This window comes from Python bivittatus, unplaced genomic scaffold (genome assembly GCF_059951505.1).
Source record: "Python bivittatus isolate LINGU-HERP-01145 unplaced genomic scaffold, Pbiv_v1 ctg000270_np1212, whole genome shotgun sequence".
Lineage (NCBI taxonomy): Eukaryota > Metazoa > Chordata > Lepidosauria > Squamata > Pythonidae > Python > Python bivittatus.
This window is the reverse complement of record NW_028277050.1, coordinates 4,063,345-4,075,648: the sequence shown is the minus strand read 5'-3', so window position 1 is coordinate 4,075,648 and position 12,304 is coordinate 4,063,345. Positions and strand designations below refer to the sequence as shown.

The 12,304-nt window shown below is 39.0% G+C and overlaps 1 protein-coding gene across 1 annotated transcript in view; it reads right to left on the bottom strand.

Moving 5' to 3' along the window:
* ADGRL3 (adhesion G protein-coupled receptor L3) overlaps positions 1-12,304 on the bottom strand; it is a 436,049-nt gene that overhangs the window by 275,289 nt on the left and 148,456 nt on the right. Inside the window, exon 7 of the mRNA XM_088138611.1 lies at positions 9,808-9,917. Within this exon, the coding sequence (XP_087994737.1) occupies positions 9,808-9,917 (110 nt within the window). The remainder of the gene's footprint in view (positions 1-9,807; positions 9,918-12,304) is intronic.

Below are 12,304 nucleotides of genomic sequence, written 5' to 3'. Positions count from 1 at the left end.
TGAGAGAGAGGGACTGGGCCAAAGTCACCCAGCTGGCTTTCATGCCTAAGGCGGGACTAGAACTCACCGTCTCCTCATTTTGTAATGAAAACTTTACTTGGACTGGATTATATTTTTTAAGTCTCCTACTAAGAACAAAATTAACAGTAAATGTCCAAATATGATATAGAACCTGCTGTCAATAATGTGTTATTAGGTATTTCTGATGACATCACCTTTATTATAATATTTAAGTTCATGTGACTTATCAGGAAAGGGCTCTCCGTGATCTAAAACAGGAACATTTACTGTTTTCCATGGGAAGCTAGCTAGGAAAATTGCTGTGGTTCAGAAGTAGATCACATGCACGTGGAAGATCAATCCTGGTCATCATGCTCTTCCATCATTCCAAGAAGGCTTGAACCCTTCAACTTCTGGCTCAGCTGTTTGGCTTAAGCAATAAGCCCTCTAAGCACAGTTCCTGTCCCTTCTGCCTTCCATACAGTGATCAAAACAGTGTTGACATTTAATCAGCTTTAATTAGTACTAGTCGCATTGCAAGGTTACCCAGTGTTTCATAAGCATCTGGATAAATCCTCCATAATCCGATTGGGCAGTCCTCCACTGAGACAAGTGTACTCAGACAAGAAAGGTCACCGCCACAAGTTCATAGGAAACACTCCAGGAGATGGGTGGAAAATTGAGCGAATGACTGCAAGATATACATAAATGATGAAAAATTAGAGCAAATAAGATGAATCTGTGTACCTTGGTAGAAAGTTTACTAAAGATGGGAAAGTGGATGGAGAAATTTTAAGATGTGCAAATACTGATAGAAAGGTTGTGGGTAATAGGTGATCTGTTCTGGAGATTGATTGTTTGCTGAAAGAAATGAAAATGGCTGAACATAAGAATCTGCTTCTGCCTACTTGTTGTATGGAAGTGAGAACTGAGTATGACAGGAGAAACATACAGGAATGGGTCACTTAAGTGTTCATGATAACACAAGAGAGAGGGTTGGAGGTTAATGAGTGCTGATTGAATGTGGACTGAATACAAAAGTGAGTGACTAGTATGAAAGAAGTATGTTGAAGTTGTTGAGGGAAAGAATGAGGATCCAACTGCAAAATAAATACACTATAGGAGAACTAGTGAACAAGTCTAGTGGAAGGGAAAGAAAGGAAGTCATGGTTAGATGGAGTTGAGAAGTTTAAAGAATAACATGCAATATGTGAATTGATATACGGTCATGTTGGAACTAAGGATACTTTGCAAGGATAGAAAGGTGGGCAGAGTACAGTGAATAATGGTGGTGCAAACTAGATTTAGCTGCATTTGCTTTTACACTCTCATGCCTTAATTTTTTTGGCATGCTATGCCTTACTCTTTTCCTGTGCTTTATAAAATGTTGCTTAACCTAAAGGAAAATGATGTGGCATGGGATTATATATTGGATTATATATTTTCCATTTTCTTTTAGGTATAAGTATAGGTATAGGTAGGTATGGAAGTGCTTTACAGAAATATTTATTTCTTCAATTTATATGTTGCTCAGTTCCAAAAGGGGCTCCAAGGGGTTACAATAATACAAAAGCAAAATAAAGAGAATTAAAAACAACCACAACCACTCCAAAACCCATAAGCAAAAACTGCCAACCAAAGGGAAGGCGCCTGCCATACCTTCCATCTCCAAAGACTCTCCAAGACAGCCTCATCTTGTTGGCTTTCCTGGATGCCAACATAGTTGGTACTGATCTAAACTCTTATTCCAAAGTGGGGGAACAGCTCCAGAAAAGGCATGCCCTTATGGTTCCTGATGATGGTAAATCCATCAAGGATGGATTTCCTACAAGATCTTATTGGGTGGACAAAAAATCCTTGGAAAAGACAGTACTGCAGATAATGATATCTGACCCATTAGGGTTTTAAAGGAGATAACCAGTATTTTAATTGTGCCCAGAAGTCAGCTGGCAACTAGTGCAGTTCTCACAATTTTCTGTGCTGGCACTGCTGGCTGCCAGCCAACAAGATAGCAAGCTGGATGCCTGCCACAGTCTAGCGACATGCAAGTTCAAACAGAACGTTTAAAAGAAAAGAGTCCTTTTTACTAATATCTTAAGACAGCAACTATAAGCATAGCCGGAGGCTTGGCACAGGTCAAGACCAGGAATCCAATAAACAAGCGACAAATTCAAGGGACAAGACAAGAGACATGGTGAGGTGGAATCCAGAGTTCTAAGCCCAGAACAGTAAGTTAAACACAACAGCACTGAAGCTTGAAAAGTTGTCCTCAGTGTCTGCTCCCATGAAATCAGGCCAATAAATCAGCCATGATGAGCCTGCATCCATTTCACAATTGTGACAGTTTGCTCATCAGCACTGGCTCTTCTGCAGGATTGTTTCTTGGCAAGTCTATTGGATTTACAGAGTTCTGCTCTAAGTTAAGCTGTTGAATCTCTATCACACACTTCTGCTTAGGACTAGGTGGGTGAACTTCTGAGTCTGAGAGGCTGTCAGTGGGTGCAGGCAGGGAGTCCTGGGGGCTTGCTGGAACTGTCTCAACAAGAGTGGAGTCATTGGCTCCACCACTACTGGAATTGTCCACGCCAAGACTATTATGCCCTTAATGCCCCTTCCTCCCCTTCCTCCTCATCAGAGGACATATCCAGCAGAAGTTACCCTTAACTACTTGAACTGCTGTTTCCTGAACCTCTTCCAGAACTTTCAGAGTGATCCCATGTAGAGTGATTTGCAAGAGTCCAATTGAGAGGTGACCAAGGCATGAGTGACAATATTATTATGATACTGACCTGGCATTATTGTCCCCTTATGTATGTTTATGTGGGGGAGGGGAGGGATAGAACCTGAGAGGGTACATAGTTTTCTGCCTGGGATGATGTAATTTAGATTCCTACACTGAGCAACAAGTTGGACTCACTGACCTAAATGGGTCTTTCCAGGCCCAAGATTGATTTCCCCAAGGCAACTCGATAACTCCATGACATCCCACTGTCTCTTGAAAAACATGCTATCTTTCCTGAAGGAACAGGTACTTATGAACTGCTTTGGTAACTATAATGCTCATGACAGACTCATCGTGTGCAGTGAATTGTTCATATTTCATATCTTAATAATTTATTACCTCAGTGTCATGTTTTTACCAGGTCTTCCCTATACAGTAGTCAGTATTTCCTCCCATTTGAATGAACGGACTAGAAGTGAAATATTTTTTACCACAAGAAGAGCACATATAATGGCTAAAGGATACTTCCTCCTCCCTAAACTGTGATATTCTCCAATATGTAGCAGCTGAAATTAGCTCTTACTTAAGTGACAGCCTCTGTGGCCTCTTGAGCCAACATGGCCAAAAGGTGGCTGCCATTACCAACCAGTTGATCAGAGGAGCACCTGAGTTAGACAGCAAAGTCAGGAAAAGCATGTCAATCAAAACCTATGGAGCTCTAAAGCCTCAGCTGAGGACTTTTACTGATTTGATGCTACTCTACAACCACAATAAACTGCATTATTTATCACTTCAGCTACTTCCCCTTGTAGCATAATAATCTCTCGGTAAATAGAAAAGAACAATCTGGCTGGTGACGTAGATTCCATTCTGCTGGGAAGGACAGCTCAATGGTGGCTTGACTTGGCTGCTCTGGAGGGTGAAGAAAGAGCTGAATCTGGAGGCTGCCAGCATCTTCCTTCCAAAGTGAAAGTTTCAGATAGTGGCTAGTCAGAGATCCGGCTGTAGTAGAGGATGCGTGTCATGGAGAGGACTATTGGAGAGGTGGGGAGATGGCCTGGTTAGAAGGCCTTGCTCTGCACACAGTCAGACTGGAAGGCCCTGGCAAAGCTTGGGACTTTGTGTCTGGGTTAGCGTTAACACTCATTAATGCTAATCCAGACACAAAGTCCCAAACTTTGCCAGGGCCTTCCAGTCTGACTGTGAGAAAGGCCCAGACACAAAGTGAAAATGGGCAACTCAGAGGGCCTTAACTATTATATTGGCTATGGTAACCATCCTGAGTGTGAAATGAGGAAGGGGTGGTATCATCCACCTTGGTGAGAGGACGGTGTGTGAGGTTCCTGACTTTGGGTTGTTAGTAGAAGGGTGCTTGGGTGTTGTGAGGATTCTCCAGCTTTTCTGTTTTGAGGAGCTATTGAGTAGTTGGATGAATGGTCGAGTGAGGAAGGGTAGGAATGGTTCAGCTGGAGTCACACTGCCAATAAGTTGACCATGTGGTGTGAAGAGGCCTGGGAAGATGTTTGCAAGAGGGGAGTTTTGGGTCACAGAATGGAAAGGAGGCACTTATATCCTATCATTGATACATCACTTTTTTACATGCATTGCATACCTGACATGAGTAAGAAAGCAGCAGGCCTTAGATTGCCCATGGCCTCCATCTTGACTTTTTAGAGTCCTTTGTGAATGTCCCTCCACAGGGGAATTTACTGTGGAATAATTTTTAATGCTTGTTCTTTTTGATGGTGTTTTTATTGAGTGACATATGGAGATGGGCAGCTATACAAATGTGACGAATCAATAAACTATTAAATAATGCTGATTCCTCATCTGCTTAAATATCTGCTTCTCCATCTCCATTTTTTAGTGTTTTTAACATGAACTATTGTACACATTATGACACTGACTGTATTTATTTGCTTCAGAAATGTACTTCAGTCTATGGACGTATGAACTCTTGTAACATCTTTCTAAGTGGGAGCCGAATATTGTTCTTTTAACAAGAATTTCCTCATTTTTTTTCATTTCATTCCAGTATTACCTACCTATCTTTCTTCCATAGATTACCACAACAGACCTGGGCAAACAGATGAATTTTGATGTAAAGATGAATCGGGAGACATTTCTTTAAAAACAAAACAAATCACAACACTATATGGTATTACAAAGATCAGTGTCTTGAGCAAAGCTGTGCACAAAAAGTCAGTTTGCACATACTTAAGTTTCTTAAGTGAGAACCAGAAATAGTTTCTGATTCCAGGGACCTGTGAAGAAGGAGGTTAAGAATGGTCTTAAAAAGGTATTCTTTACAAATGCTAACAGATTTATCAAGGGGAATAATGTAGATTTCAGCTATTTAATATAAACAATGATTGTTCTGAGAAGAAAAATAGGTAAAGGAGGGGGGAATAGTGGAAGCAAACACAATGGTTCAGTGGACTGAAGGCAAAGAGGAAAAAAAACTGACTTACTGTGAGAAAAATATCTATCTCACTGAGGTCAGTCTTTCTTGCCGTTGCAGAAACTTTGTAAAATACATTCCTTTGTAAAATAAAATTCCTGTGAATTTTATTATTTTGAGACAGGATTGTGTTTACAGAAATTATGGGAGAGGAATAAATAAGTACAGAACAGGTTTTGAAATGTTTAGCTATTAAAATGGCTATAAAATATGACATGACTGTACCAGATGACTTGTGAAAACTATGTTTTGATAAGAAGCCCTGCTATATATTCAGCACATCAGAAACGAGGCTAAATCTTCTGATGAATTCCAGTTCTTCTGTTTTGCACTGAAAACTCTATTTGTAACTCCTTGTCTCAAGTATAACCACTACATGAAAAGACAGTAGCCATTTATTCTCTGGATAGAATTCAACAGGCGAGGAGCAGTACGAAGTTGCACTGATGACTTCACTGAAAAGCCAGCTTCCACCAGTAGAGCTCCTTGTCTACAGTGAGATAAGTAGTTTCTAGATGCAAACCTCTGGCAAGGTTGTGCTTGACCTGTGCATGATCAGCTGTTTTTTCCAGGAACATCTTCAGGGAGTACCAAAATGGGCAAGATGGGGGATGGAACGCTGCAATGCAAGCCCTGCCCCTTTTGTACAGGTATGCACGTTCAAAAGGGGTGCGGCTTGCATCTTAATGCTCTGTTTGACATCCTGACACCTCACCTGCCCTGTGGATATTCAGGGAAGCCTATCACTTGAACAGGACCAGTGTGTCCTAGGGAGTTGAAATATTTCCTGTGACAACACCCCAGCTTTGGTATAGCACAACAGTGCTCCTAAAGCATCTGGTAAATTGACCTTCATGTAAAGACGGAATTAATTTTTTCTGTCCCAAAAGAAGTTGCCATATGATCCCATTTACCCCCAAAACAGGTAAAAAGTAAACTGGGTCTAATTGCATGAAAGAGCAAGCAAAGCAACAGTCTCCCCAAAGAGTTTGGCTTTCACTTAGGATAAATGCTCAGAAAAGGAAAGGAGAAGGAAAAACAGGAAGAATTTGCCTATAAACATCTAAGTAGAAGGCCCAGATAATCTTTCTTGAGCTATACTCTGTGCAGTGAACCTTGCACATGTTAAAACCCAAGATCAAGGCAGTAATACAGTCCATGATTAATTTAGCTACACTGACTGTATTAATTTTTTTAGAAATTTCTGTTTCCTGCTTCTTTTTTGTATTTTCTTTTCCTATACCTTTTACTCTCTAGAGATTTAGTTTCATTCGTTTAATATAGTCATTTTTCATTAAAATTTTTCCCAAGTGCACTGCATGGTTGCACAGCTTCGGTTTTTGCTTTAGGACCGGCACAATATTTGTTACATTCTATATTTCTGGTCTTTAAGCAGGAAGATTCAAAGCTTTTCCTTTCTATGTGCCTATTCCTGAGCCAAAGGGAAAAGTCTGTGGTGCAAGAGCTGGGACCTCCCCATTCAGACAGTCTGACTGGTGACAACCCCTCATAATAAATAAGTATTGAGAACCCCTTGGAAGAAGAGGTCTGCCAGGGAGATACTAAATTATCCTCTCTCCCCCACTGGTTTTGGTATTTAGCATTTTTCATGACAGCTTTGTGACATTTTTGAGTGTGCAAACCTGGCAGGTTTTATGAGGCACTGCAGATTGCTGATGGCCCATGTCAAGCCTGAAAATAAGTCATTTTACTTTCTTGGGATGTTCTGGGAGATGTTGTTATATCCTGTTATGGTACTGCCAGAATAGACATGGGGAAAAAATTGGCATCTTGATCTGTCACACAGGAGTCTTAATTTTATTTTAATGCTAACATCAAACAAGTTACTTCTCTAGAACGTTTTGGAGAAAATACAATTGCCTCAGGAGCGAACAGTCATTAAAAGAAGTACTTTTTTTTTCTTTTTAAGAAACAGACTTGACAGCCAGCCACATCCTATCCTTCCCAGTGTCCTGTTGTTCAAGGAGAGGGCAGATTAATTGTTTTAGTTATTTATGATCAAGCACTTTGAAGGGGAAAAGATCACAACACTTAAACGTCCTGAAATAATAGATGGAGGTTGCTTTAATTGAGAGTGGTGATGGTGGTTGCCTTTTTAATGTTTGTGTGGTTGTTATTCCAGTGTTGGCAGCAAGACGTGTAAAGAAGAAAGGAACAGAAAGATTCTTAGTTACTATGGCAACAAACAAGGAAATCAAGGCCATAGATTGATCTAGGATACCAAGCTGTTTGTTGCCAAAGTAATTCTCCCTTTGGCTAACACAATGTCTGAGTTGAAAAACCTGTACAATCTCCAGTGCTTTCTTAGATACAATTGAAGATTTTAGTTGTAATCTTTAAAGCACTAGATGGTTCAGAGTCTAACCAACTTCTTAATATGAATCTCTCACGCTAACATCAGCAAAAGGGATTCTCTTAAATATACCCATACTTTTGGAGTTACAACTAAACACAACATGTGTTTGTTGGCACATGGAAGAGAACATTTTCTTGGACTGTTCCTAAGCTATAGAATAAAAATCTAACTCCTCACTATTCTGCCTTCAGGAAAGATACTTAGACCTTGGATTTAGACAAAATACCAGACTAGATTAAAATGGGGTTGGATAGTTAGTTGATCATATTGTGGGAACCCATATTTGACCCTGAAAATTGTGCAAAGCTGGCCATCATATTAAGCTAGAATAATGATTAATTTATTTGGACATGGCATTTTAGGTGAATGCAATTTAGAGTGTTATATAAATCCAGTTTTTGAGCTGAATTAAGAATGAGTTGAATTTTTTAAAAAAGAAGGCTTAAACCATTTTAAAAGGCTTTATTATCAGCTGCCTTGACAGTCCTGTTGGTAGAATGGCATAGTATGAATTGAAATGAGGGGGGAGGGTAGGTAGATAGATAGGTAGGTAGATAGAGATAGATAGAGCATGTATATTTTAGGTACAGTTTATTGTGGGAGTGATGCAATTTCTTTTAGTAGTGCAATTGCCAAAAACTAGCATGACCAAATCCATTTACACATCCATTCATTCAGTTTCCCACTCAGATCCGCTCCCTTCATTCATTAATCATCCTTCAAACAATTTACTCTTTCCCAAAATAACAGCCTAACATGAGAGTCTTCAACTAATTTCTCTCCTTCCACAGAATAATTTCTCTTTCTAGCAATGGCATTGCTCTTTTAACAATTTAATCTTATGCACAGCTGGTCAGAAATAAAATCCATAAAATCAATGGGGCTTATTTGCAGATGGATGTGTGCATAAGATTTCAGCCTAAGAAATGTCTAAGATATTACCCATTTCAGAAATATTTCCTTTGAAGAAATATTCCCAAGCATTATTGTGCTCATTTGGATAGATGAAGGATACTTTATAATCTGAGAGCCAGTTATTAAGCTTACTTTTGTGGAAATCCTACAAGTGTGGTAGAGTAAATGCAAAGTTATCCATACACTACAAACTTGAAATTGTTCTACACTGAAAGAAGGAACGGAAGGATTGTGCTGAGAGTAATTACAGAAGAACAATACAGAAATGACATATATTCATACATGTATCAACAAACAAGGCAGATATACCTAAACAATAGTTACACTACAAATTTATGCTAAGTACTACAGAAGTTTGTAACTCTTTATATAAGAAAATAAGAAAAATAGCACTGAAACAGATCAAAATTTTATCTTTGTCTCTCAACCAATTTTTTGTACAGGTAGCCCTCATTTAGCAACTGTCTCATTTAGCAACCGTTTGCAATTAAGATGGTAATGAGAAGGTAACTTTGTGACCAGTCCTTGCATTTACGACCTTCACAGGCCTGTAAAGCAAAGGAAAGCTGAAGTAAGATCATAAGCACAGTCTCAGTTTCACTTAGCGACTCCTTCGCTTAACAACTGGTTTGCCGGTCCCAATTGTGATTGCTAAACAAGGACTACCTGTATCGACCATTGAGATATCTGTGAACCCCAAAGAAAATATGAAAACAATCTTTCTTATTTGTCCTCTTTCAGAAACTAGAATGTTGGAATATACTGCTTCAGAACCTGAAGACTCCATTTAGTTTTCATATATTCAAACATGTCCATCCATTGATGAAATGGCATCCAACTAGGGAATTCTCTGGTGTAGAACTGAAGCATGTGTAGGAAGCATGCAGATGGGAGAAATGGGAACCTGTGCTGTATGAATAGACAGCTCCTTGCATAATTACCCTTTAGATAATAGCTACAGATTGATGAATTCGCCATGACTGTATGATTGGCCTTTAGAACAATGTGAATCGGTATTTCCCAATCTTGATTTAAGGAAATGATTGCAAGCACAGAATCTGCTAGGAATGAGGTGGGCTATAATGACTGTGAAGTAAATAAAAATATTGGGGGCGGGGAACTGGAACTTGATGGCTCTCTGTTGAGAACCACAGTTCTAGATTACAGTCAACTTCTCTGCTATTACACCACTGCTCAAGTTGTAAGAAGCCACTAATGTGAGCTTGAAATAACTTAGAAAATTGAATGCCAACAATTACAGCAGCCATGTATGCAGATCAATAACATACCACTAACAATAATAGCAAAAATAGTAGTAATAATAATACATACTGTATGGGACACATTCATATTGCACTTCCAAGTACTTGTATGTTCCTGGACAAGGGTCAGGAAACACATCTGGGCCAGCAACCACTGCACATTGTGTCCGGTTGCTACACCTGAAAGATGAAAAGAAAAATCAGATTAAAAATTGGAATAACATGGAGGGATAATGTTTAGACAATGGTTCCAAAGCCTAGGCAATATTTAGGCTAGTATTTTATTATTTAGTGGTGACATATTAAAAAATATTATGAATACAGTACTTCAGAAAAATAAACCTTCTTCAAGTCAAGCTTGGTTCCTGGTGACTTCAGACACATACTCATGTAGTTTTCTTGGCAGGAAAACTGCCATCTGTTAAGAGTAGAAGTTAAAAAATCCTTCTCAAATTTAACTGCCTAAGTTTGCTTCGTCTGTCTGTCTGTCTGTCTGTCTATCTATAGAGCTGCCTGATACTCTAAGGAAATACAATAATTAAAAACAAGAACCAATATAATAATAATAAAAAAAGTATGTCCAGAACAGGAAATCCCCACTACAGTATTGTATTTATTTAAAACAGTTCCTTAGTTTTTCTACTAAAGGTAGAAAAAAAGAGCCAGTTTGGTCTAGTGGTGAAGGCACCAGGCTAGAAAGCAGGAGATGGTGAGTTCTAGTCCCGTCTTAGCCATGAAAGCTGGCCAGGTGGCTTTGGGCCAGCCACGCTCTCTCTGCCAACTCAGTTCTTGTTGTGGGGAAAATAGGAGGAGGAAGGGGTATTAGGTTCGCTGCCTTGAGTTAGTTATAAAAATAATAAAGGTGGGATAAAAAATTTTAAAAAATTAAAAACTACCTGAATTGGTTGGCCAAAAAATTAAATTAAAACAAAATTCAAAATACAATATTTATTTTGTTAATACTTTAACATTGATAACTATTAAAATACCAGTTCAGAAGAATGAAAGCTAATCAACAACAACAACAAACTAGCAAAATACAAGATTACTTTACGCCTGAAAACAGAGCTGTAGATAGAACCAAGATATTTGGGGCCTTAAGAGTTCCCCCAGCACCTTTAATTATGCCTCAGATTGTACTAGTCAGCTGGAATGAAAATAATGTTATATATTCTGACCTTTTGGAATAGTGCAAAAAGGGTTGTCTGGTAGTCTATCGGATTGCAGCCTACAGTGCCATACATACAGTATGTGCCAACCTTCTCTGCTGTCCACACCTACATCCGGTTTGCCTACCACCTCTTGTTCTACCTGCCTGTTCTAGACAATGTGGATTCCTTCTCCTGTCCTGTAGCCCATGCCACATTCCCATGTCTGTGGCAACCACCGGTCAGTCCACCCAAAGACATCTAGGTGCCTTCCTCGTGCAGCTTCTTCCAGCCACTCACACCCCTTGCTACGCCAATTCTCCGGTTTCCCTTTTTTCTGAAATGGAGGGAAATAGTACATATCTTTCCCATTTGTTAAAAACTAGTTACACTAAAGGTCCATGAGGTGTTTTTTTTAAAAAAAAAAAAATCAGCAGAAATTGATAGGATATTGAGAAGAGACTCAGTGCCAAAAATGGCAACTTTATTATGAAAAATTGCTGTTAAATAAATACACATTAGAAATAATAAAATGTGTTTAACCAATAACGCATTGTACTTAACAATATGCTTCAGAGTAAAAAAAAAAAAAAACAAGGAAAAATAATAATAATTTTAAAAATGCCCCATTCTTTTTGATTCCTAGTATGGCCCCTGACATGCTGAATAAAAATTAGTGTACATTTTTGGTTAACTAAGTGATGCATCCCTATTTAAGATGCCATACTTTGGATCAACTGTAGCTTTGGAAGTCCCACATAGAGACTCTTATAGTAATTAGGATTATCAGACCTGGGCAGCATCCAGAAAACAAACAAACAAACAAAAACACCCATTAAAACAGGGTTCCTCAACCTCAGCAACTTTAAGATGGGTGGACTTCAACTCCCAGAATTCCCCAGCCAGCATGGGGGCTGGCTGGGGAATTCTGGGAGTTGAAGTCCACCCATCTTAAAGTTGCTGAGGTTGAAGAACCCTGCACTAAAAGGAAGTCAATGTTGTTGGTATCTCTTTGCTGCCGTCACCTCATTGATCGGTGTTTTTTTTTCCCCCCATTTATGAAAAGAATTTAAGGCAACACAACAGTGCTATTAATTGGGCACTTGATGAAGATGCAATTTATTTTGTATGCAACTGTATCGTTCCTGAAGAATTCTAAGGTCCTAGGAAGGCATCTTCTTGTTTGTCTCCACAACAGTACTCTTTAAAAGAAGCAGAGGCTCTAAAACAGCTGAAAGATTTAGAATGAAATGGTAATAATAGTTCAGCATCTTGCTCAGAAGTGTTTTACTGATGTGAAGATCTTTTAATAACTGAGGCTTTCATTCAGGATGAGCTCCCTCTTTGTCAGTCTTATCTTCTGAATATTATAGTTCAGGCCTCTAGAAAAATGTTCTTCCTTTGTTTTCCAGTATTGAA